At 34.4% G+C, this 26849-nt stretch overlaps 1 protein-coding gene across 4 annotated transcripts in view; it reads right to left on the reverse strand.

The window, feature by feature from the left end:
• Positions 1–2635: 2635 nt before the first annotated feature.
• Positions 2636–26849, reverse strand: part of TBC1D19 (TBC1 domain family member 19) — a 154565-nt gene continuing 130351 nt past the window's right edge. For 2 of the 4 annotated variants that reach the window (XM_004452239.5, XM_004452241.5), the window contains 6 exons: positions 23768–23800; positions 18330–18439; positions 16064–16155; positions 8829–8944; positions 3856–3926; positions 2636–2837 (listed from right to left, as the gene is read on the reverse strand). In XM_004452239.5, the coding sequence (XP_004452296.1) occupies positions 2763–2837; positions 3856–3926; positions 8829–8944; positions 16064–16155; positions 18330–18439; positions 23768–23800 (497 nt within the window). In that variant the 3' untranslated portion in view covers positions 2636–2762. Of the gene's footprint in view, positions 2838–3855; positions 3927–4480; positions 4590–8828; positions 8945–16063; positions 16156–18329; positions 18440–23767; positions 23801–26849 lie in introns of those variants that run through there. The other 2 variants (XM_058300110.2, XM_071217148.1) reach the window with 2 other exon arrangements.

Consider the following 26849-nt stretch of genomic DNA (forward strand, 5'->3'; position numbering starts at 1 on the left):
GTGAAGAGTTTTTCCTGCCATGCTACAGAGCCTGGACTTTCTCCTTTAAGCAATGGGAATTGCTGAATTTTTTAAGGATAGAAGTGACACACTCAAATCTGTATTTAGAAAACTGTAGGAATGGATTAGACACTTCTCCTTGAGACAAGAAGGAAGGAGATAAGTGGGTATATAAAGCTAAATGTTGAGGTAGAGGCAGTTCAAACTGAATGGTCTCATTTTCCCTGTGAAATAGGAAGGAGAGCACATGCTGAGTGTGAGGGAGTGATGTACAGGTAAGTGAAGCTGGAAATTTCAGTTAGCCAGGACACTGTATTTCTAAAACATTCTGATTATAAAAGATCGTTCAATAAACTCTTCCCTGCATCATTGGGTGACTTGAAATCTAGAAGAGCCAAATACAATCTGTCTTAATTAGGCGATTTTGCCATCCATGCCAACGGCCATAGCTAGAATAACTATACGAGCATCATTGGTCACTTAGATCCTTGTGCTCTCTGGCAGTGCAGATGTGGAGTATCAGGATTTGGTTGGGGATGGCTTGGGAAGGTACAGGAGGAAGGAAGCTAAGTGAGGTAGTGTGAGGAGGTAGTTAGAAGGGAAGTTCTTAATGGGCCTGGCTGCCCTCAATGCACTATTTTAACAAGCAGATGAGCAGCTCAGAGCAGAGAGGAGTTTGTGGCAGCAGCAAAATGTTGGACAGCCTTCCAGGTATAGCTTTGGGATTCAGATTCAGAACTATTGGCTAGAGCCACCTGTTGGAAATGAAAGGATCTACTAATATATGGTCTGTTCCATTTTTAAAGACATGGTCTCAGATTATTGAATAAAACTATACAAATGCTAGTGAAGTTGAACAATCTTGATTAATTTCCCCAATTGTCTGACTTTAAAATGTCATATTTAAAACTAGTAACATCTTATATTTGCTTGGTGCTTTGCAGTTTAAAAAACCACTTTCAAATATATTTTCTCATGTAGTCCTATACAACCCTGTAAGGTAAACTGAGCAGAAAAAATAATTTCTAACCACATTCTCTTCCCAAAAAATTAGAGAAGAGAGATTAAATTGTCTAAGGACTTTCTGCTAGAACTAGAATTCCCAAATCTAGAGTTTGTAGTGGTGTAGACCACTACATGCCTCTTCTGAAAATGCTTATGAATATTCTCCTAAAGAAAGAAGGCAAGGATGGGCATAGCTGTACATATTTGACCTTAATCATTTAAAGCTTCTCCTCCTAACGTTTTTGCCATTTTCTCAGAGTTGGGGAAGGAAGTGTGCGTATGACCTCTTGATGAATATGCATTTTTACACACAGAATGACAAAGCATATGATTATAACTATATTCCCCTTAAAAGCAATAAATGGGGCTAAGAATCAACGTGTAGAATATATTATGTAGTCCTCAGTAAGTCAAGTGCCTGACAAAATCATATAATACAGATTTTCAAATTAAAAACTAGTTGTATCAACTCCATCACACTTGCAGTCTTGTGTTAAAATCTCATGTATTTTCTAACATATACTCTTTTTAAATAAAGGACTTATTAAATACATTTGAATAAAACTTAATAAAATTCTAGGCAACACATAAGCATATATATCTATTGATTTATAGTTACATTGGAATGAAATGAAGTGATTTGAGCGTAAAATCAAAAGTCAGTGAGTGGTTTTGGGGCTTTTTCTTTTTCCCACATACTATTAATCCACGTTATAGAAATGGCAAGTTTTTTGAAAGTAACATGAAATAAGACCTCTTACTTTTAATAAAGACCAAAATTAAAGTGATGCCTTGTATAATGCCTTCAGCTCTAGAATGAATGTTTAGTACCTACTTCTAGTCTCTTTCAGCTGCCCTGTCCTAGAAGCAAATCTTGTTCAATCAAGCTTCAGCAAAAGTGGATATGGTTTTGATTCTTCATTCTCTTGGGTGCCTTCTTTGTATACTTCCAAAATAACAGAATCTGGCAACAGGCCTCAGGAGTGTCAAGTCTTTCAACCAAGAAATGGAATTAAGAAGTTTGAAGGGATCAGCCCCCAAATTTTCTGACTTTTCTCAAAGAGTAAAGAATAAAACATTGTCCCACAGAGACAACAGTATTTGACCTTTCCAGTAGAGATCTTTAAAGGAGAAATAATATTTAAAAGAAAATAAAGAAGAAAAAAAATAAAGGAGAAATAAAATGGAAGGGATCTAAAAGATCCCTGGTAGGAGAAAAGTTGCTAAAAACATCAAAGTACATTTGAATTCCAACTCAAAAGCATTATCTCATTCAAGTCTTCCCTCCACTCCCCCATCATCCCACCTCATACATATCCATCTCTTCCCCACTATAGCTCTGAGCGAGGAGCAATTCATAAGATAAAATAATACATTATCTAAAGATAAATTTACAAGCTGACATAAGAGAATTATCCCAGAAGCTACATTACCTCTTCAAGTTTATTACAGTATCTTCAGTTCTTATTGCATATATTGTAACATGCCTTTTACAAGTAGGATTGGATACAGTATGCTCAATTTAGCAGACGTTATATCTTTGCTTCTGTCTTGAAAATCAGCAGCATGCATACAATATTTGGTGTGCAGAGTTATTATTTCAAAAAGTGAAAAACTACTTAGGCTAAACTGTGAAGGAAACATGATCTTTATTGGCTTTTATGCAAAGGTTAATTTTGGTTTTATGCAGAATTTGCATAGTTCATGATTAGTTTCTAATGAAAACCTAGGTGTGTAGTCAGTGATCTTGAAGAAGCTCAGGTGACAGTAGCAAACAGAAAAATCTGAAGAAGAGGCATAACTTTTAAAGTGGAAAGGTCAGCAAGAACTGCCTGAAACAAAAAACAAAAAGAATTATTAATATCAGAGTTCTAATTAGCAAAGTGAAAACTATAAAATAAGGCACAACAACAGACACACATCATTACAATGAAATTCTGGCATCAACACACCTGCCAGGTTCTTCAGATTTGTCCTCAATCTTTGTACTAAACAACTTTCCTTCTCTTTTCTGAATTTCTCAAGGTTAGTCTATGTGTGAAGTGCTAAAATGTGCAGTAGAAAATAACCTGGGCTTTAGCCTTGAGCCTTCTTCAAATATACAAGGTAGCATGGGTTTATAAGAGGTCTAACATTTCAACTTGCTTCTATAAATAACCTTACATTACAAATCCTAGTCCCCTAATACTAGAATGAGGAGTAGCTGACTTCAGGAAATAATTTTGAGATGGAACTAATGTTTATTCAGTTGCAAGACATAAACATCCTCTTCCCTTTAAACAAAGAGTGTAGGCAGCTATTTTAAGGATACAACTTACATTTCTATGAGAGATAACAAATAGAGTAACATGGTAAGCCACTATTTAATTGAACTATATTTCAGGTACAAATTATGCCATTAAAAGAAAAAAGTTTTAAATAATTAACTCACAATTAAAAATAACCAAGTATTTTTAGCCTACATATCTTTACTATATCTGCCAAAAACAGATTTCTAATGCTCTCAAATAGGTTTTCTTTGTTCTATGAGCATAACACATGGATAATCAGAGAATGCAAGATAAACTCTGATAGTTTCTATTAAAATTACTGGATATCTAGTTTCCTATAATGGTTAAAAGGGTTTCCTATAATAATCTTGTTTATGACCACTTTCGCAAGAAGACTGTTTTCTAGTATTGAAGGAATTTGAATATTTGATATTACTTTGCTTAGAACTTACAGGTTTTTACCCAGGTTAAAAAACTAGTCTATGAGTAACGTGTGTCCTATGCATCTGAGACTAAAGTGCCATGGCTGGCAATCTCTCAGGAACTATTTCCATCCCATCAGAGCGAAACTTATCCTTACTTCAGCTGCAGCCAGTGATGTCACCTCCATCAGGTTCACTGCTCGGAAAGCAAACACAGCAGCTGCCAGGACTGGAAAAGAATGCATACTATTTCAACTGCTCGCCTACTCATCAGCCCAACACACTTACTGTTATGCCCATATGCCCACAACCAACTATGAAAGCTCGGAGTGAGTGCTTTATATGATTGTACACCCGCACTCTTAGTTATGGTCTTGTGATGAATGGAAATTGTCTTCTTAGAAAAGAGTGCTTGGGGTTAGACAAACTGAATCCCATATTTTTTGGAAAAAGGAAAACCCAATGGTCTTAAAGCCATTTACAGATTGTTTCCTTCATACTTATAATTTAAATGATAAGTTTTAAAGAATTTAAATGGTAAGTTTTAAAATGGCATGAAGACCTAATGGCTGTCTTATAAATTAAGGTTTATTTTAATGCAGGTGTTTCTTAGTAATGCAAGAGAGAGGCTTCTGAAAAGTTACATGGAGATTGAATTGTAAAATTTATTAGCTCACATTTCATTTGTATCAAGGAGGCTTCCTGATAGATAGAAATCTGGCAATGAAGGCTTTTCTTCTTATATTTTTAGATTATTTTGTTATGTTTATATTTTTTATACTCAGCATTGACTTTCTTAGAGTCTCACAAATGTGTGTCCATGGGGAGGGCTTCTGTGGGATTGATTCTGACACTGACATTAGTGTTGGCTACAGGAAAAAAGAAGTTGAAGCTTGGAGAAAAAAACACATTACAGGACATCTTTAAAGTCAACAACATATATTAAGTTGAAAACAACATTTAGATTCCATTATATAAATGCATGTGAAAAAAGTATTGAAAACATGCCATACTTATTCATATACAATCTACCATAGACCTTCATGTTAGGATATGATTCATTACAAACAATGGAAGCACCCATGTAAGGCAGATGACCCTGATAAGGAGATAGTACTGGTTGGACATGACTCTTGACTTTACCCTGCTTTTCATCAACATTTCCTTGAAGTATAGGGAATTAGTGGTAAGGAATCTTCAAGTTATCTGGAAGACTGATTCCTAGGTCTATTGTATAGCTGATGTAAATATGAATCTATATACATTGAATATATTTTTTTACTATGGAATAATAATAGTGAATGTAGCAATTTAATATGGTTATATATTTCAAACATAGACATTGGCTTATGTTTGTAATGTGGTCTGTACCTGGGCGTGACTAAGTTATCATTAGGGCTTTGATTGGGCCATGTCATTAGGGTGTTAAGTCCCCGCTCCTTGGTGGGTGGGGATTTACAGATAAAAGGCATGGCAAAGGTCAGAGTTGAGGGTTTTGGAGTTTGATGCTGAACCCTTAAGCTGGAGCCCTGGGAAGTAAGCTCACAGAAGAAAGAGAAGCAAGTCTCAGGAAGAGAGGAACGCTGAGCCCAGGAAGAAGCAAGCCCTGGGAAGAGATGAACCCTGAACCCAGAGAGAAGCAAGACCCTGGAAGAGAGGAACCCAGGAAGCCTCACAGATATCAGCAGCCATCTTGCTCCAACATATGAAAATAGACTTTGGTGAGGGAAGTAACTTATGCTTTATGGCCTGGTATCTGTAAGCTCCTACCCCAAATAAATAAATACCCTTTATAAAAACCAACCGATTTCTGATATTTTGCATCAGCTCCCCTTTGGCTGACTAATACACAGTGATAGTAGTTAATTCTCACACCGATCCTATGAGTTAAGTACTATTTGTCTCATTTTACTAATGTGGAAACTAGGCAGTGCGAGTTTGATTGACATGCTAAGCATCACACAGCTAGGAGTTTGTAGAGACAATGTTCAAGCCCGGCTCAAAAGCCTGTGTTGCTAACCGTGTTGTAATGACATTATTGAGATTGAAGGTAAGCCCTAATGACTCATCCCTGACATCTGTGCGCTCCTCAGCCTCCTCTTCTCTGCTGTCCCTCAGAATGGTTAACAGAGATGGCACAAAGGATAATGCCGTGGCCCTCCTGGACTCTGATATGTGTTTGCTCCTGAAGAGTAGTTAGACAAAGGCAGAGTGCAATCACTGACTGGGAAGCAAAGGCATTTTTCAAAGGCACAACAGAACTTGCTCAGTTTGGCAAAAAAGCATTAGAACAGTTAGATAGGAATATTCTGGAGGAAAAAAAAAAACAGATGAGAGTGGTCAAACAAAATTTTAAAACTCAAGTCAGCTATATTATTCAATATATAACAAGGATACAAGAGATTTGGGACAGAGAATTTACTCTTTAATTGAAAAGGTGAAAACTCAAGTACTTAAAAGTGACCAAGCTTCAAGTTCACAACAATATTTACTGAAAACCATTTCTGTGGACCAGCTTCCCAATATCTGAAATCATATTTTGTATGGTGGAGACATTTTAGAAGCTAAGAAGTGTGATCATTACTTCCTTTTTTGAATATACCTGAACAGAGTTAATGAAAGCTTGGCAAAATGGCTATATTTTCTGCTGCAGCAGGAAAAAGAGTTTTTCATAGGGGGAAATTGTTTTTCTAAAGGTAGATGGGATTTGGGAATGGGGTAGGAATAAAAGAATAGTTCACTAATTGACCTCAGCATCCAAAATGTTTATATGCTCATAACCTTTATTTATCTTGGTGTCATATCACAGAAGTTCCTTTCCCTCTGCTTCATGTTTGGTTTGCCCAGCCCTTCCACTGAACCGGTTTGTTTGTCAAAGGAGAAAAGATCTATCTTTGGGTATTTTTAACTGGAATCATGCTTCATCTGAAATGTAAAAACTCTAATATTTACTTTTGGTCTTTTAAACTACTCTCATTACTTTAATTCTAAGGAACTTTATTATTAGCATTAAGACATCTTTGTTTTAAACTATTCTTTAAAAGTTCTAATTTACCAAGCAGTGATATTTACTAAAATATTCCTAAGGATTATTTGACCAGAAAACATGGTCCCCAAATATTCATACCCAAAAATGTATGCTTTAATCAAAAGCAATTTTTGAATATCTACAGGAAATTATCTTGCCCTTATGGCTCTTTATCTGATTTTCATGATAGGGGAACACCAATCAGCCTAGTTCCATTTTTATATATTCTAGAATTTTTCCAACAGGGAAAGTAGATGGATACAACAGTGTGGATTGCATTTCTACTTATTCATCAGTAACTTTTCAGTTAATGTATTGTGCTCACAGCAGAATGCCTGGCTTAGAGCAAATACAGTACTAAATATATATTTATTTCTTTTTTTCCTTCAGTTTGCTGAGGGGTGATAAGGTACAGAATGAGAGAATTTAAGTTGGAAGAGCCTTTTAATTCAACCTTCCTTCCCGAGTAGGAAAACTCTTTATCCTTCCGGTTAAAGTAGCCCATTCTACTTCTGAAAAGCCCTAATATTAGAAAGTATTTTTGTATATTGAACCTTCTTCTTTAACATGCTTTGGTGAATTTTAAAAATTTGCTATCAAAAGCTAAATACTATATTCTTCCAAATTTATGGCATATCCAGAGGAGAACTGTTTGGCAAAAAAGTTTTAAATCCCAATATCTGAGAAACAGTAGTAGAAAACTTGGCTAATTAGCCTGGAAAAATAGAAGACTTTGGGGAAGGATTGGGGATTCAAGAGTGAAAAAAAATATGGTAATGATCCTGACTTAACAAGAATACATTTTAAGAAGTCATATCATCTAGAAATGAAATGGGCTATCTGATAAGACAGAGATTACCCAACAATGAAGTGTTCAAAGAGAGGATGAGGCCTGTCTATCAGAAATAGTTAACAGAAGTTATACCTGATGAACTCTAGGATTCCTTCTATCTCTATATGTATCACTGCCATTCAGCCAAAACAGATGAAGGCAGACCATTCTCCCCTAAATCACAATTGTATGGGCTTTTTAAAAAATTGAGAGAGGCTACCAGGAGTTGTAAAAACATCAACAACAACAAAAAATCTCTAAGTTATCTCTCTTATTATACTGGGGTGACAATTATCATCATAGTATTTTATTATTCTAATTTTCCTTTTCAAAATGCCACCCAATTACTATAGACCTCTTAGCACTTAAAAACATGTTAATACGGTACCCAAAGAAGCTTTTACAAGGAAAGGGTCTTCTCCAACTAAACATTTCTACAATGACCCAGAGAAGTGACTTTACAATGCTATCAATTTAAGATAAGGAATTAAAGGCTTACAGAGGGTAAATAAATTGTTTAATCTTAAACAGAGAAGAAGATTGGATCCAGCACTCTCAAAACTTTCCTGTTCTCCAATCATTGTTATGAAAAACATCATAATTACTACTGACTTGACTGATAATCCCAGTGATACCAATAGCTGTATCTGTGTAGCATAAGAGAAGCAAAATAATACAAATAATAAGAAACAGATGCCTTGTATATTATCATACAATTGTTTTGTATGTATATCCATTGTAAGAGCTACGGGGCTTGAGAGAATATCTAAAAGGGGAAACTCAGCCATCAACATGGGAGTCAGAGACTGTAGTAAAAAGGAAAAGGTTTTGAATTTAGTGTAAAGAGGGGCCCAAAAGAGCCGAGATTTCAGTCTAGAGTTTAGGTAGTAGTTGAGAAGGGACACAGATCAGAATGCTAAGATGGAAGGTAGCCCCAGAACCTATACTCGACTACACAGATCTCACAGGTGTTGTTCAGAGATAATAAGCCATGGCTGGATTAAAACAGGAGAAGGGAAGGGAAGTGGACTTTTCTGGGAGCCAAGACTAGGAATAGTCTGGTGTTAGGCAAACAGAAGTATCTAGATTACTGAACTTCAGTACCTGTACTCTAAGCCATTGTCAAATGTTCAATCTATTAAATGTTTCTGAATTGGAAATTACAGGTAACTGTAGACTTAGATCAGATTAAAGATAGTAAACATTAGAACGGGTTGTGGCCTTACTATACTATAGAAACAGCATATGTTTTACAATGCACTTATTCTTACCAGCAAGAATTTCCAAAGAGTTGTATCCTAGGATTCTATCCCACAAAAGCAAGAGTTGATCCGTAGCTAAGTATCCAGAGAAAGCTCGAACCATCCATTTAAATGATATACGAAGTCTGTAAGCAAGGATAAAAGAAAATAAAGTTTCACCAGTACAATTTTTTTCTTACAGAAAGACAAAATCAGAGGAGCACAACTATTGCTAGGGTATCTCCTTTGAGAGTCTCACAAGGCATATGGGTATTTAAAACTCAAGTACTCCCTTAAAAGCTGCAAAAGTGCAGTGGTGCCTACGCATCGATGGTCAACTGATTTTTGACAAGGGGACCAAGTCCATTCGATGAGGGAAGAATAGTCTCTTCAACAAATGGTGCTGGGAAAACTGGATACTCACATGAAAAGGGATAAAGTGGACCCCTCAATCATACCATATATAAAAATGAACTCAAAATGGATTAGTGGCCTAAATATAAGAGCTAAAACTATAAAACTTTTAGAAGAAAACATCAGGAAAACATTACAGGATTTTGTATTAGGGAATGTATTCTTAGCTATGACATCGAAAGCATGAGCAACAAAAGAAAAATCAGATAAGTTGGACTTCATCAAAATTTAAAAACTTTGTACTTCAAAGGATATTATCAAGAAAGTGAAAAGGCAACCTATAGAATGGGAGAAAATATCTGGAAATCATATATCTGACAAGGGTTTCAAGCCCAGAATATATAAAGAACTCTTAACAACTCAACAACAAAAAGACAAACAACCCAATTAAAAAATGGCGAAAGGACTTAGATAGACATTTCTCCAAAAAAGGTACACAAATGGCCAATTAGCACAGGAAAATATGCTCAATACCATTAGCCATTAGGAAAATGTAAATCAAACCCACAATGAGATACACTTCACACCCAGTAGGATGGCTATTATCTCTTTTTTATTTTATTTTATTTATTTCTCCCCGCTATCTCTTCCCCCCCGCCCGTTGTCTCCTCTCTCTGTCCATTTGCTGTGTGTTCTTTGTCTGCTTGCATTCTTGTCAGTGGCACCAGGAATCTATGTCTCTTTTTTTGTGTCATCTTGCTGCATCAGCTCTCCATGTGTGTGGTGCCACTCCTGGGCAGGCTGTGCTTTTTTCACGTGGGGCAGCTCTCCTTGAGGGGTGCACTCCTTGCGCGTGGGGCTCCCCTACGTGGGGGACACCCCTGGGTGACAAGGCACTCCTTGCACGCATCAGCACTGCGCGTGGGCCAGCTCACCACACAGGTCAGGAGGCCCTGGGTTTGAACCCTGGACCTCCTATGTGGTAGACGGATAGTCTATCAGGTGAGCCAAATCCGTTTCCCTGACTATTATCTTTTAAAAATGGAAAATAAGTATTGGCAAAGATGTGGAGAAATAGTAACCCTCACACATTGCTGGTGGGAATGTAAAATGGTGCAGCCATTGTGGAATATGGTTTGGCAACTCCTCAAAAAGTTAAACATAGAATTACCACATGTCCTGGCAATTCTACTTCTAGGTATATATCCCAAAGAATTGAAAACAGTGACTCAAATCGATGTTTATACACCAATGTTCATAGCATCATTGTTCACAAAAGTCCAAAGATGGAAGCAACCCAAGTGTCTATCAACAGGTGAATGGATAAACAAAATGTGGTACATGTAACCAATGGAATATTATTCAGCCATTAAAAGGAATGAAGTTCTAATGCATGCTATAACATGAATGAACAATGAAGACATCATGTTGAGTGAAAATAGACAAACACAAAAGGTAAAGATTATATGATTTCACTTATCTGTAGTACCTAGAATAAGTAAATTCATAGAGACAGAAAGTAGATTACAGACTGACTGCCAAGGCCTGGGGACAGGAGTTTATTACTTAAAGTGTAAACAGTTTCTGTTTGGAGTATAAAAAATTTGGTAATGGATAGTGTTGATGATGACACAATACTGTGAATATAACTGATGCCACTGAATTGTACACATATAAGTGGTTAAAATGAGAAATTTTGTGTTATACATGTTAAAAGAATTAAGAAAAAATAAGAGTGCAGTGCTGAGAAACAATGAGTCCTCAAATTAGTGGTCTCAAAGTATTAAGAGGAAGAATTACATCTGCTGGCCCCTCTTTTATATTATAGTTCAAATTTCAGAAAACTCACTTGTACATTCCATTTTTCAGAGTGTATACTAATTAGGTATCAATAAACTATTCTTCTATTAGTCTTAACAATTCAAGGCAAGCCATAATAATTTGGAATTTTATCCCAAATACTTGAAATGCTTGATGGTTTGATACTTTCCATTTCATTGTATTATATTTCTACATTTCGGTCAAATGTTTACTTAGGATGAATATAATAAAGCAACAGGTAGGAGCTTTAGAAGGACAAAGAAAAAACTTTTAAATTTATAAGGAAACTTAGAAATAGATCTCTGGCTTCTTACCTTCATTTTAGAGAGGAAGATATTAGAATGTCAAAAGATCAACCTTAGGAATAGATCTCTGATTTTAAACACTTCATTTAGGAGAGGAGGATATTAGAATGCCAAAAGTTCAACCAGAAAGTTTAACTGAATTGCATTTTGCTAAAAACAAAAATCCTTATGAGATCACATTATTTATAAGTAGGTTATATTTCCAAAATATTATTTCTCTCTTGGAATCAGAAAATGAACTCTTTGGCTTTGCTGTCTCAAGAGATAAATTACTTCCCTCACATTTTTGTACTATCTATTAGCATATAAAATAACTTGACTGCTCCTGAGAGGTGCTAGTCATACTCTTTTCTGGAATTGTTATAAAATTAGGTAGATAAATATCTGTGTTATTTTCTTAAAAGAAAGGGACCCAGAGACTGTCTTTGTTGGTGCCAATGTATTACTTCTCTTACGACCAAAAAATATCCCCAAATTTCAGAAATTTCTCAATAATGGATAACTATTGTTCCAATATAACAAAGTTCATATAGGTAATAGTATCAAAAATTTAAGCTTTTTGGTTGGTTTTAGAATATCATTTTAAAGATATAAAAGAAGCTTTCAGTTAAAGGAATTTGGTCAGAATATGTGCTTTGTCATTAATCATTCTTCTTAATCTCTTTCAGATGTAATCATGTTATTCCTCTTTTAAGAATGTTTGGTATATCCTGGAGTACCTTATCAAATAAAAAGGAGGAAACAGTATATCAGTACTTGATTTACACAATTTATATTAGAATGTATACCTTGTTTTTTTAATTTCTTTTAAATTGTATTTGACTAAAAGCAAAAATAAAAAAAAAGAAAGAAAAGAAAAAGAAATAGAACACCAGTGGTAGACTTGTCCTTGTAATGAAAGGAGAGGAGACAGGCATGAAAAAAGAAAAGTATGAAAATAAGAAACATTTTGATGGAAGCAGGTGTGGCTCAAGCAATTGGGCTCCCATCTATCATATAGGAGGCCCAGGGTTTGATACCCAGGGCCTCCTGGTGAAGGCAAGCTGGCTCGTGTGGCGAGCTAGCCCACACAGAGTGCTGGCCTCTGCAGAGTGTTACACACACAGGAGTGCTGCCCCATGCAGGAGTGCTGGCCCATGCAGAGAGCTGGTACAGCAAGATGATGCAACAAAAAGAAACACAGAGGAGAGATAATAAGAGATGCAGAAGACCAGGGAGCTGAGGTGGCGCAAGAGAATGATCGCCTCTCTCCCACTCTGGAAAGTCCCAGGATCAGTTCCCAGAGCTGCCTAATGAGAATACAAGCAGACACAGAACACACAGTGAATGGACTCAGAGAGCAGACAATGGAGGGAGGGGTGAGAAATAAATAAATAAAATCTTAAAAAACAAAACAAAACATTTTGAGGTACAGAAGAGGTGGGGAGTGAGGTTATTAGCTGAGTGAGAGAAAGGAAAGCCAGGGTGAGTTTTGTTTGTTGATTTGTTGGTTTGTTTTTAAAGCATTTACTTTTAAACCTAAATTATTAACTTCAACTAGTTTCATTTACTATACTTCTCATAGTGCCTTACTAAAATAATAGTACAAATTCTACCCCCATATATAGATAGCATGAATCAGTTTTTAAAAAATAAAGTTTATCAATGTATAATCCACACAGTGGAATTTATCCTTTTTAATGCATAATTCTATGAGTTTCAATATGAAGAAGAACCAAATGGAAAATTTAGAATTGAAAAATACAATAACCAAAATTAAAACCCATTGGATGGCCCCAAGAGCAAACCGGAAAATAACTTAGGAGTCTGTGAATTTGAGTACAGATCAATAAAAAATATCCAATATGAATTACAGAAAAAAAAAAAAGATGGGGAAAAAATTAAAAGAACTTCAGCGCATACCAATCATACTATAGGAATTCCAGGAAAAAGAAAAAAGGGAATAGAAAAAATATTTGAAGAAATACTGTTTGAAAACTTCCCAGACTTGGTGAAGGACATATACCTATAGAAACCATGAAGCTCAGGGATTCACACACAGAGTAAACCTAAAGAAATCCATGCCAAGACCTATCATAATCAAATAGCTGAGATTTAAATACAAAGAAAGTTTTATAGTAGCAGAAGAATGACTGATACTATTTCTTCCTTAGAAGTTTGATAGAATTCACCAGTGAAACCATCCAGGCATGGAGTTTATTTGAAGGTAGAATGTGATTAATTAAACATGTATATTGTAAACCCTAGGGTACCTATCAACAATGACAACAGTAAAACAAATGGTATAAATAATATTCTAACAATGGAGATGAAATGGAATAAAAGTACTCAATTCAAAAGTAGGCAGAAAAAGAGGGAAAAAGGAACAAAGACCACAGGAACAAATAGAAAATGTCTAGCAAAATAGTTGTTTTCAATCATATCAATAACTATATTAAATGTAAATGACCCATACACACCAATTAAAAGACAGAAATTGTCACATTTACAGATGAAACTATGCTTTTCAAAAATACAGATATATTAAAAGTAAAAGAATAAAAAAGAGTACACAATGCAAATTTGTTATCAAAAGAAAACTGGAATGGCTATATTAATATCAGACATAGTAGATTTATTACCAGGAATAAAGACAGACATTACATAATTATAAAGGAATTAATTATCCTAAAAGCAGAGCTTCAAAATACATGAAGTAAAAACAGCACTGAAGGAAGAAACAGACAAATCTACAATTATAATTGGAGACTTACATTCCTCTCAAAAATCAATAGAACAGGTACACAGATAATCATGAAGTATATAGGAGACATAAACAACATCATCAACAAACTTGGCTTCATTGACATTTATAGAACACTCTGACCAACATAAGCAGAATAAGAATCATTTTCAAGTGCACATGGAACATAATTCATTAACATGGATTATATTATGGGCCATAAAAGAAACTAAAAAGTTTATAAGAAATGAAATCATATGAAGCATGTTGTTTAACTGCAAAAGAATTAAAATAGAAATGAATACAGGAAGATAAATTTCCAAATATTTCAAAATTAAACAACATACTTCTATATACTCCATGGGTCAAAGAAAAGTCATAACGGAAATTAAGAAACATTTTGAATTGAATGAAAATGACAACATAATATATCAAAACTTGCTGGATGGAGATAAAGCAGGGCTTTGAGGGAAATCTGCAGCATTATGCTTATATTTGAAAGGGAAAAAGCTCTCAAATAAATGACCTAAGCCTTTCCCTTAAACATGTCAAAAAATAAGAGTGAAATAAGCTTATAGCAAGTATAAGGAAGAAAATATAAGAGCAGAAATCAATGAAATTGAGGACAGAAAAAATAGAGAAAATTAATGAAACCCCAAACTAGTTCTTTGAAAAGATGAATAAAATTGAGAAACCTTTAGTCAGACTGATCAAGAAAAAGAGAGAGAAGATACAAACACGAAGCTTAGGAATAAGAGAAGTGATTCTCTTGATTGTAAAGATGAGAAAACTAGATTATCTTGATTTAAAGAAAAAAATGTAAGGCTTAGGTAAACTAAATAACTTTCCCAGGATTACACAGTTTAACAGACCTGGAATTTGAATTTGGGTCTGTTTCTCAATCCCTACCCCTCACATTATCCTCCACCGATCTATCCACCCATCCATTCATCTATCTATCCAATTCATTGATCATTTTTTTGGGTATTAGGGATTCAAGTTTGGAGAAGATAAATACTAAACTATGCTACTTCCCATTAACTTCTTTTGTGGCTTCAAAGAATTAATGCTCCTTTCAAATATGCCTTCCTTAATAGGGAAAACAGTTGCTTAAAGGTAAAGACAGGAACAAACATTAATCAATCATTTCAAAACTTCTGTTGCTTTAGACACTGTTATTTTTAAAAAGAGAGAAAATCAATAATTTTGAAGTCCAGAGCTACTCTACATATCTACCCATAATTCAAAATGAGAAAAATGAACAAATATTCAAACTTTAGGAAGGAGAAATCACAGTGTAAACCCAAAGGTAGGTAATTGATCCAGTTTACTTTAAGAGACAGCAAACTTTAACCTATGTAGTATTTGTAGGTTGTTTTCTGACAAATTTAGCTTAAACTGACAATTTTGACATTATCACATTTCTCATGGAATATTTGTTTCTACAATTTTTTTTGCCTCATTTTTGGCCAAAACCTTTCATTAGGAATAGAAATTAGTTCATTTTGGTATTTCTTGTACCAGACACAACAGTCCTTGCAAATAAGAATTTGTTAAGATTTTGGTTAATCTTCCAAGAATTTTTGGCACAACATAGAGTTACAATTTACTATTTGCTAATTATTGTTTCATTGAGGAAATTGGTAGCTTAGATTCTTTTAAGAAGAAGAGATATGATGTGGGGGCATTTTCAGTACTAGGAGTTGTCCTGGGTGGTACTGCAGGGATAGATGCTGGACATTGTATGTTCTGCCATGGCCCACTGGGTGGACTGGGGGAGAGTGTAAACTACAATGCAAACTATAATCCATGCGGTGCAGCATTTCTCCAAAATGTATTCATCAAATGCAATGAATGTGCCACGATGATGAAAGAAGTTGATGAGGGAGGAGTGGGGTGAGAGGGGTGGGGGCTATTTGAATATTTTTTGAATGTAACATTAAAAAAATAAAGAAAGAAAGAAAAAAAAAGAACTAATGCGTCTTTGCAAGTGTTTTATAGTGAAGAAAAAAGAGCTTTCTTATGTGAAAGTATCTCTTCTATTAGGAGAGAAAGATACTCACGGTTGAGCCCCAATTTCTCGTAGGTGATAAAAGAGTTGGGGAAGATAAGTCTGAAGAAGAGTTTCAAACAGCAAACAGAGTGACACAATACCCTAGATATGATAATGAATCATAAGAGAGAACATATTTTAGAATTTAAAAATTACCCATGACAAAAAATTACTTACAAACAGCAAATAAGATAAAGACTATCAACATAAATATTCTTTATATTGTTTATGAGTCAAAAGCAGGAAACCATGTGAAAATAAAATACATCCCTCTTTATGGATGCCCACTCTTGTAGATATACTAAGGGGGCCTCATTTTTAATACAATAGGCTCCCCACTGAACAGGATATGTAATTTCCGGAGGCTCTAAGGAAAACACCATTTTACAGAAAATCTGATACTTTACAAGCCACTTGTTATCACTTAGGTCCCAGCAAAATTAGTTTGCTCTGGATGCATTCCAGTTTCCAGGTATTTCACTGTTGATATGCCCATACCCTTTGCTCTTTCCCTCCATAATACCCCTTCTACTCAGGCTGCCTCACCGTTTGGGGAAAATATTTCCTGCTTTTCTTACTCTTCCTTTGAAATTCATCCCAGAGAAAGACCTACGTTTGAAATTTGAATCAGGAAGTTATCAAACAAGAATGCTTGATTACTTAGTACAAAGAGATTTTTTTTAAAAACTTAAATCTACTTTTTTTCAAGTGCATTTACTAGTTGACAACTCTGAATAAAGTCTTTCTTGCAGCTCAGCATTCCTCAGAGTTGATCTTTGTAAGGAAGTTTTAATCCTCTTTTTGATTTTCTAAAGAAAAAAGGCTGTCACGGTTCCAAATATTTTAGTGTGGATGCAAGCCAGAAAGGAGAAGCTCGTAGGTCTTTTATTTCACTGAATAAAGAAAGGCAGAAGCAGGGCTGGCCTAATCAATTAGCTGAAAAAGGACAGCTCAGGGTCAGCAGGGAGACTGAGACGGATCCAGAGCTGCCCCGTGTCAGGATTCAGGGATCTGCACGGGGAGAACAACCGTGGGTGTGTACTGAGCAGCCAGTTTTTGGTAGTTTTTTTTTTTTTTAACTCTGAAGCATAAAATGGTATGCAGAATGAGAGTAGAAAATCTGAGGTTAAGAATGAGGTATTAGAAAAGAGAAGAATTATTAATATGCTTTTGCTTTGTCTAGATAAAACATCAATGGAAGATAAGAATACAATCAAGTCATTTTAAAAAAAATCAAGTAGTCTTAGAAGAGCCCCAACTTGTGTCATCCTGGAATTCTGTTATTTTCACCAGCAAAATATTAGAGCAAGACTGGGTACTGAGGAATTTAGAATAGGAATACAGGGGATTAAAATGGGGATATAAAGAATAGATATTTAATTTAGTAGCAGTAACACTTTCGAGAAATTTAGTAGCCCTGACAAACATTCCAACTTAATTTTTTTTTCTGGAGAGTAGTCAAAGTTACCCCCAAGTGGACCAAAGCAGACACAAAGGGTGAAAAAGCATAACTGAAATCAAATAAACTTGGCTTTTAATCAGCTTATGGAAGAAAAAAGTAAAGATATGATAAAGGTATAGCCAAAATAAAACAGGTAAATATATTCTACTTTCAATATACTTTTCCTTGACTTTCATACTGAGGTCAAAGAAACTTTCTACTGAATAAACACAATGAAGATATCTAGCATAATAACTGATAACCAGCCAAACATGAAATTGGAAATTGAGTGATAAATAAATGTTTGATTTTCATCAACAAAGAAGAGATGATGACGATGATCCTAACAAGGACACAACAGCAGCAGCAACTATTTGTTTACTGAACATCTTCTATGAGCCAAGTACCACTCCGGGTCCTTTGATGACTTCCCTATAGCACTAAAGAAGAAATGTTAATAACTTCATTTCACAAATGAGGAAATCAGGGTTTAAAGAAGTCGGCATCCATGTCAAGGAAAATAATACTGACATTTCTATTATATAAAAGATAATTTAAATGTAATTGAGAAGTGGCTTCTTCTTTTCTATTACCCAAAATAAACAAACATAAATTTCTTCTTTTCTTTCATTTATTCTAAGAAATATATTGCTTGACATCATAAATTAAAATTCAAATTTGTTGCTTTATAACTTAATTAAGCAGGAGACTTTTTCTTGAAAGGAAAATTCTCAGTTGAGTAAGAGTAAAGAAAATCTGCTGTTGCTAAAAATTTTTTCCAGGGAATAAAAGAACAGATTAGAGTCTGATTTGATCCACATTTCTATGAACTTACAGAAGGATGAGAAGAGATGGAATGGAGTCTGAAGAAAAAGCGCACATACATCTCACGGAATATCTGATACAGTTTGGAAGGTTCGTGGTATAGAAAACAAAGTGGTGCAACTGAAAGGACAAAAAAATTAATTGATAATATTGTAGAACTACTAAAATTTTAAAAATAAGTTTGCAAAATATGAAAGAATAAATCAGTATTTTATAGTAATATTCACTCATAGACAAGTTTAAAATCATATAAATATTTTTTCACTTTGAAAAGGGAACACAGGCACATAAAAAAGTTCAAACAGTAAAAAGATACATAATGAAAAGTAAACATGTCTACCTCCTACTGTAGATCCCCAGTTTCCTTGCCCATATGCAACCCTTTTAGTGATTTCTTATATATCTTCTAGAAATTTTCCATGGCAATACAACATATCTAAAGGCACATATCTTTAAAATACACACACACAAATTGAAGCATATGCACTATTCAACACCTTGCATTTTTCACATCTAGAGGATTGTTCCATGTCTATTTATACAGATCTACCTCATTATTTTAAAGCTGAATATCAGTTTTTGTATGTGCTATAATTGATTTAACCAGTACCACATTGTTAAATATTTGTTTCTAATACTATGCTATTAGGAAAAAAGAGTTATAATTAACTTTACACATACACCTTTGGGTAGGATAAATTCCTTAAAGTGGAATTGCTTTAAAGTGGAATTGTCGGGACAAACAAAAGGTTTGTACATTTAAAATTTTGATCTTTTCAAATTACCCTCAAGGCTGACACAATGTGTATAGTCAATAGAACTGTACAAGTACCTGTTTCCTGACATTTTGGCCAATACCTTAGACTATCAAACTCTGATCTTTTCCTAACTGATAGATGAAAAACAGTGTCTTTGTATTACATTAGTTTGCATCTTTTTACTTATGAATGAGATGGTTTATCTTTTTATATATTGATAAGCCGTCTGTTTCTTTTTATTTTTTTTTAAAGATTTATTTATTTATTTCCCACCCCTTCCCCTCCCCCGCCCCCTAGTTGTCTGTTCTCTGTGTCTATTTGCTGCATGTTCTTTGTTCATGTCTGTTGTTGTCAGCAGCACGGGAATCTGAGTTTCTTTTGGTTGTGTCAGCTCTCCGTGTGTGCGGCGCCATTCCTGGGCAGGCTGAACTTTCTTTCACGCTGGGCGGCTCTCCTTATCCGGCGCACTCCTTGCGCGTGGGGCTCCCCTACGCTGGGGACACCCCTGTGTGGCAGGGCACTCCTTGCGCACATCAGCACTGCGCATGGGCCAGCTCCACACGGGTCAAGGAGGCCTGGGGTTTGAACCGCGGACCTCCCATGTGGTAGAGAGACGCCCTAACCACTGGGCCAAGTCCACTTCCCTGTTTCTTTTTAATCTGGGCCTATGACTGCTTTTTTAAAAAATTAGAATCCTTGTCCAGTAATTTTTCATTTATATATAAGAGGTATTTTGCCCTTCATTGTATGTAATGCAAATAATTTCCCAGTTTGTTGTTGGTCTTTGAATTTTATTTACTCAACTATTTTTTCTGTGCAGGAACTTTAATTTACGTGATCAAATTTATCAGCATTTTATTTTACATATTTTTGGTTTTTGTCTTGCTTAGAAAAGTCCTCACTCTCCCTATATAGCTCTACTCATAAGCACTATTTATTCCATTAAATTGAGACTATATAATTTAAAATTCAAAATTCAGGTTTTGAGATACAATTAAATCTACCAGTTTCTTCAAGAGAAAAGATGTTAATTCTGGCCACTTTACCTCTCCTTCCACTAGTAAATAAGTCATTTTATAACTTACTTATTATAAAGGAATAAACTATAAACTATTATAATCCCAAATTAACAGTAGCAGAATGACACAACGGAATTATGTAGGATATTTAAAATTCAAAGTAACTTTTAAAAAACTACACAAAGTCATCTCTCTTTTATATTGAAGCAGTAAGAAAGTAACAATCAGGCAACTTATTTTTCCTTTGTTCCACAAAGGATTCAGGTCACTTTTCAAAATTTTAAATTTTGGAAGTCAGGTAAGTAAAACATAAGATGACTTATGAGTAGCTTTTAGAATCATAGTCTTCAATTTGAAAATAAAAGTTTTGAGTAATAGCTCTAAACTATTGGTCTATATGTATCAAGACAGTTTTCGTAGACTTAAAATAAAACCACCTTAGACAAAAACCTTATTTCTCTAATAAATGTTGAATTAAGTTTTCTTTTGTATCCAGTTCTTGCCAATAAAGCCCAGATGGGTCAACTCAATCAGACATCCTACAGGAGAATGTCATGAAGTCCTAATGTCAGACCCTGACCCAACAATATTATTATTCTGCACCAACAAACACAGTTAGGGTTTCCATCTTTTCTTCGCCTCAAGAATTTTAGGCAACACATTTACATTTACAATGCAGACACATAAATCTGTATTATCTAAATACTAATTTTAATTAAAAAATGACAAGGTAATTTCAACTATGCTATAAACTGGACCAGTAAGAAGGTAAGAAGTTTAATATATTTAATATGATCTCTGGGTAATGCCCTGAGGACCTTAGGTACTGAGCAGGCAGGGAAATCACTTGGCCCACTTAAGTTCTCTTCTTTTTGAAGAGGTAAAAGGAAAAAATGGTAAAAAACTTAAAATGCTTACAAACACAAAAGTTCTAATTATCTGGGATAAAGCGTTATGTATAGTGATCACTGAAGGATAACTCACCAAAAACTAGCATTGCAAATGAGAAATTTTACTTTTTCTCAAGGGAACAATAAAGAGAAACCAGTTTTTCTTTTGTTTATTTTCTTATGTTTGTTTAAATACATTTTAAAAATAACTACTTATCGTGTGGGTATGTATAAATTTTCCCTATATCTATCTATCTATCTATCTATCTATCTATCTATCTATCTATCTATCTATCTATCTATCTATCTATCTATCTATCTATCTATCTACCTACCTACCTACCTACCTACCTACCTACCTAACCTACCTACCTACCTACCTACCTACCTACCTACCTACCTACCTACCTACCTACCTACTTATAAATGTTTAAAAATTGACAGGTATGCCCTTCCACTTCAAAAAAATTAAAAATTGTATTATAAAAATTAATTACTGCTTGGTAAAATATCCTGTTAGTGTATTTCATATGTTTAAAATGAAGAATTCCTGTTCTAACTGCAATAACAGCAATAATAACCAAAGAAAATACAAAGCAGATGTGGCACACATTCTTGGTATTATTATAAATTCAAAATAAGAGTTTGAAATTTATTTCCTTTTTAAAAATGATGCACATTTTCCCTTTAATTTTTTGTTTTTATTGATATGTAAAAACCTATACTGTGGATGTAAAGATTTTAAGGGTTCAGTAATCATCAGTGATCATTTCCAGTAAAGGAATGAAGAGAATTTTAAGATAAGGACTTTCTCACAAATATATATAATACAAAATCAGTTATTATTCAAGATATGGCAATTGTTTATGATGAATTCCTTTACCTATCTTTGTAATGAGAAAGTCTTAATTTATTATATATAATTTTGAAAAAGTCTTCTACCTGACTTAATTTTCTATTTTAAACATCCTTCTTTATTGAAATAGAGATAAAAATTCATTTTTTCTTAAAAATGAATTTAGTTCATCTTTTTAACCAAAAAACTACTGTACTGTAGGAATTTATTTATGATCTCTTAATATACTACACCTACAATAAAACTTCAATAATCTGCAATTATAGGAGAGGGGAAAGCCAATTTAGAGAAAAGTTCTGAATCAATTTTTAAAAGTATTTTATATAATATAAACATAGTATTTATTTATAAATATAGTATTATTATTTTAAAGAAACACAGTAACTAACATAGCAAAGTACTAACTGTAGATCCTTAGGGATGATTTGTGATTCTGGTATACTGATACACTAAATAAGTAGTTTCTGTTAAAGCATTTGTGGATGCTTAAAATATTTCTCTAAAATAGTATAAATAAACTCTATGAAAAAAATTTTTCATCATTTATTTCTGTAGTCTATTAAAATGACCATAAACATGAATAGATACAAGCTGAGTCAGTGATATATTTGGTACACAGAATTACAAGAAGAATTAAACTTTCACGACACGTCCCACAAATCACCCAAGGACACCTTTTAAAAATGACTTAGACAATCCTTACAGTTGAAATTCTCAAAATAGAAGGATAAAGAGTTACTATTTTTATTATTTGAGGTGAAACTTTTTATTTAGACTATTTTTAGGTTTTCTATATTTAAATCCCTCCCATTTTTATAAAAAAGAATGCTACTATATTACATATTATGTTATTAAATTTTGGCATCTCAAGATAATAAGCATTCTATGATTCAAACCAATGACCAAGGCCATCAGGGTAGAATAATAAAAGTTCCCAAGTATTTTGAATACTTTTATTGTAAGCTGGTTTAAAAAGTTTATGTCATTCACCGTGATTATTTAATGTTGAACATTGAAAGCTTTTTTACTAAGAAAAGTATTACTTTATTGCTGATTTTTGTTACAAAGGCAAAATATTGAAGTATTTGTTTTTTTTAAAATAAAGGATAGCCATAAAGGGGACAATAATCTTTAAGTTTATATTTAATACATGAAAATTTAAAAAATAAGCGGCATTTAAAAATTAAGGTGTAAACTAATGCAAAATGTTAATAATAGGGAAAACTACATGTGTGGGGAGAAGGCGGTACATGAGAACTCTGTACTTACTGCATGGTTTTTCTGAAAACTAACAACTACTTAATAAAAAATAAAAAATAAAAATAAAAAATTAAGGCATAGGAGGGCTTTTCTGTTCTTGCTAATCTTTGTTAAGCTTCTTGCATTCCTCATTCAATGACATGTGAGGCCAGAAAGGCACTGAGGGCACTCAAGCCTGCTCATGTGTTTTTCACATGTACTGCAGGTTGACTGAAAGCTTTAATGTAATTACTGCTGTGCAGACCAGGAGCCTGGAGAGATCATGAGCTCCAACTCAATGCATCCCTCCCCTCTGATCTTTTTCTGAACTTTTTTCTAATGACTCTTAATGAAAATTAGTTCAGCAACTTAAGTAACCTCATTTACATCCATTAAAACTAAATATCAATGTTTATTGAGTTTCCATTGGATCAGAAAATGGTAAGCAAGGGAACCATTTTCATAGAATGTTCTAATTCTAATTTGCCAAGCAATCATCATATAAGCATTATGATGACCCTTTACTTTTTAATTTTTAAAACTTGGACACATAAACAAATGCTACCTCAATATTTAAGAATGTTCACAGTAACTTAAGTGTTTGGGTGATGTGATAGAAAGTGTGATCTTTGTATTTAATTTTCTAAAGTGTAATAAAAATAATGCCCATTTTAAGGTCAACTTACCATACATTGAAAAGCCATGGAAAGGGATTACACCTAAAAAAAAAAAGCAATTCTTTTCAATAAGTAATACAATCACTGAATTATTAAGTAAACTTGAGAAGATTAAAGCTGAAAATAAAAAGGTGTCCTATTTTTTGCTGTCTTTCTTCATGAATGTCAGAAAGACTAATGGTCATTAGTAAGATGTGCTTTTTAAAATTCCTTTAAAAGAATAAATTAGAGCTTTTCAACATCTATCCAATTAACTCTCTATTGACAATTTTGAAAAATTAAAAGCTTTGAATATATTTTTACAAAAACAAAAAACAGGCCAAAACATAACAAGGCAGATGACAGAACTAAGATTTTCAACTGCCTAAAAGAATAGTATGATGATCTCAAAAAGTCAATAGATTATGTCATTCCTGTATATTAGAATCTAATCTGTTAAAAGACAAGTGAGTTTTTCAGGGCACTTCTTGTATACCTACAATCCTCTGTAAATGTAGTGAATATTATATCATGGGATATGGCTCAGGGAAAATATTGACAGGAATATGGTACAATTTCAGTATAATCTTTGGCAAGAATTGTACACAAGTAAAATATACATTGTTTTCAAAGAATTATTATTATTACTATTTATTTATTTATTTATCCCCTCCTCCCCAGGTTGTCTGTTGCTTGGGTCCATTCGCTGGGTGTTCTTTGTCTGCTTGCATTCTTGTCAGCAGCATTGGGAATCTGTATTTTTTGTTGTTGTTGCATCATCTTGCTGCGTCAGCTCTCCATATGTGTGGTGTCACTTCTGGACAGGCTGTGCTTTTTTCATGTAGGGCAGCTCTCCTTATGGGGCGCACTCCTGGCACATGGGGCTTCCCTACACAGGGGACACCCCTGCGTGGCACGGCACTCCTTGTGCGCATCAGCACTGGGCGTGGGGCAGCTCACCACACGTTCAGGAGGCCTGGGGTTTGAAACCCAGACCTCCGATGTGGTAGGTGGATGTTCTATTAGTTGAGCCAAATCTGCTTCCCTCAAAAAATTATTAAAAGCTTAACTGGGTACAATAAACACCCTGCAAGCGAAAAATCTGAATTTGTAAGTTTAGCTTCAGAACAAGTTGTTAATATATTCCACTGTACATCTAACACTGTATTAAATCAGGTTGCAAACGCAGTACAAAAGAAAGAAGTTTGCTCTTTGAAAAACAGTATAGAAATGCTTTATTCATATGAAAAATTCAGAGGCAAAAAAACCTCTTAGTGCTAGCAGAGCATTTAGAGCATTTAGAGCAAGTTCTAATAAATATTGTTCTACCTCAACTTAAAACACTTCCAGCAATGGGGAAAACATCAATTCTCATTTCAGCCCCTAACAGTCTATTTTGGGGTTATTTCTCATACTGAGTCAAATTCTGGTTCTCTGTAATCCCTACTTACTGTTCTTAATTCTGCCCACATAGGTCACATAGAATGAGTCTAATTTATCTCCTAAATGAAAACTTTCAGGAATACTTGAAGACAATGATCACTTCTATCACCACCAGGTCATTCTGCTGTAAGACTTTATGAGTTCCTTTAATTGCCCTTCAGATGAAGTGGTTTTGAATAGCTGCCCTATTCTATTTTCCTCAGGACAATCTTCAGTTCATCACAGTACTTAAAGTGAGGTGACTAAAACCTCTAAGCATTTTTTCCTCCCTAGACTCCCAGAGTTGAGACACATAGCACTTGTGCAGTTGTTTCTGGACCCAAGCAAAGGATTATATTTTTATCTGTATTGCATTTCATCTTGGATAAACCAGTCAACTTGAGAAAATCCTCTGTTCTCATTTTGTTATCTAAAGTGTTCCCTATCCTTTCACATCACTGGAAAATTTGACAGGTAAATGATCCATGCCCTCCTCTAAAAGATTGTAAAAATGCTGAACAAGACAGGGATGAGGGCAGCACTTGTTTCTAGAGGCCTCTTTCCACATAGATATCAATTCATTAATCAGCACCCTATTAAGAGAAGTTAAGAGCATGGACTGGTAGCAGAGAGACTTGGATGGGTTACTCTGGTGGCTCTGTCACTCAAGAAATTTGTGGACCTTTGGGGAAGTTTCTTAAGTTCTCTAAGCTTAAATTTTCCTTATTTGTAAATCAGAGATAATTATAGAACCTACATAATTTAATTAAATGAGGGAACTGGTGTAGCTTAACACATAGTAGGCCCTTAATACCCTTAATAGATGTTAATTGTTGATACTATTATTCATGAATTAGCTCATATTTCTTCATTGTTTCTAGAAGTAATTTTATCAAAACATATATGAAAAAAATCCAATATGATTCTGAAGCAATATGCCAAGCCAATCAACCACCTTTACAATTTTGTGCAGCATCACTCTTTAGCTTCACAAGCTGTAATTCTCAAGATTTACCTGTTTTCATTTTTCCCTTCTCATCCTGTACACACCATGGAGCCATGCTATCCAACTTTGGCTGAATTCTATGTTGCTTTTCTTGCTCATCTCTATTTGATGGGCCACTCTGTTTTTTCAAAACCTTTCCACTCTTCTAGTTGCAGACCTCACTTCCGTCTTGAATGGAGGGTTGATGCCACTAACATTAACTCTCTTGTTTGCCTGTTCTTTACTTCTAATGTTCTTCACATCTTTCTTCTGTTTTCTCATTTTCCCACTAGTCTCACAGGAAGACATATTCCTTTTCTTTTTCAGAGCTAACATTTTCACCTGGGCTCCAGGATCCTGTTTCCTTGACTTTCTTTCACAGTAGCTGGCAAAGTCCCAACAGGCCGATGGCTCTTTACAGCCTATGAGCTAATAATAGCATTTACATTTTTAAAGAATAATTTAAGAAAAAGAATATGCGTCACAGACTGTTGGTGGCTCACAAAACCTAAAATATTTACCATCTGATCCTTTACATAAAGTTTGCTAACCTCTACTCAGAATCCTGCCCCATCAATTATCCTTCCTCCTCTTTTATGCATCTTTCAATAAAGGTGTATTGAGCCCATACTTTGTACCAGACACTGTTCTAAGAGCCACAGCTTACTTTTAAATGGAACTAGAGAAATAATCAAATAAGTGAAA

The sequence above is a fragment of the Dasypus novemcinctus genome, chromosome 1, assembly GCF_030445035.2.
Source record: "Dasypus novemcinctus isolate mDasNov1 chromosome 1, mDasNov1.1.hap2, whole genome shotgun sequence".
Taxonomy (NCBI): Eukaryota; Metazoa; Chordata; class Mammalia; order Cingulata; family Dasypodidae; genus Dasypus; species Dasypus novemcinctus.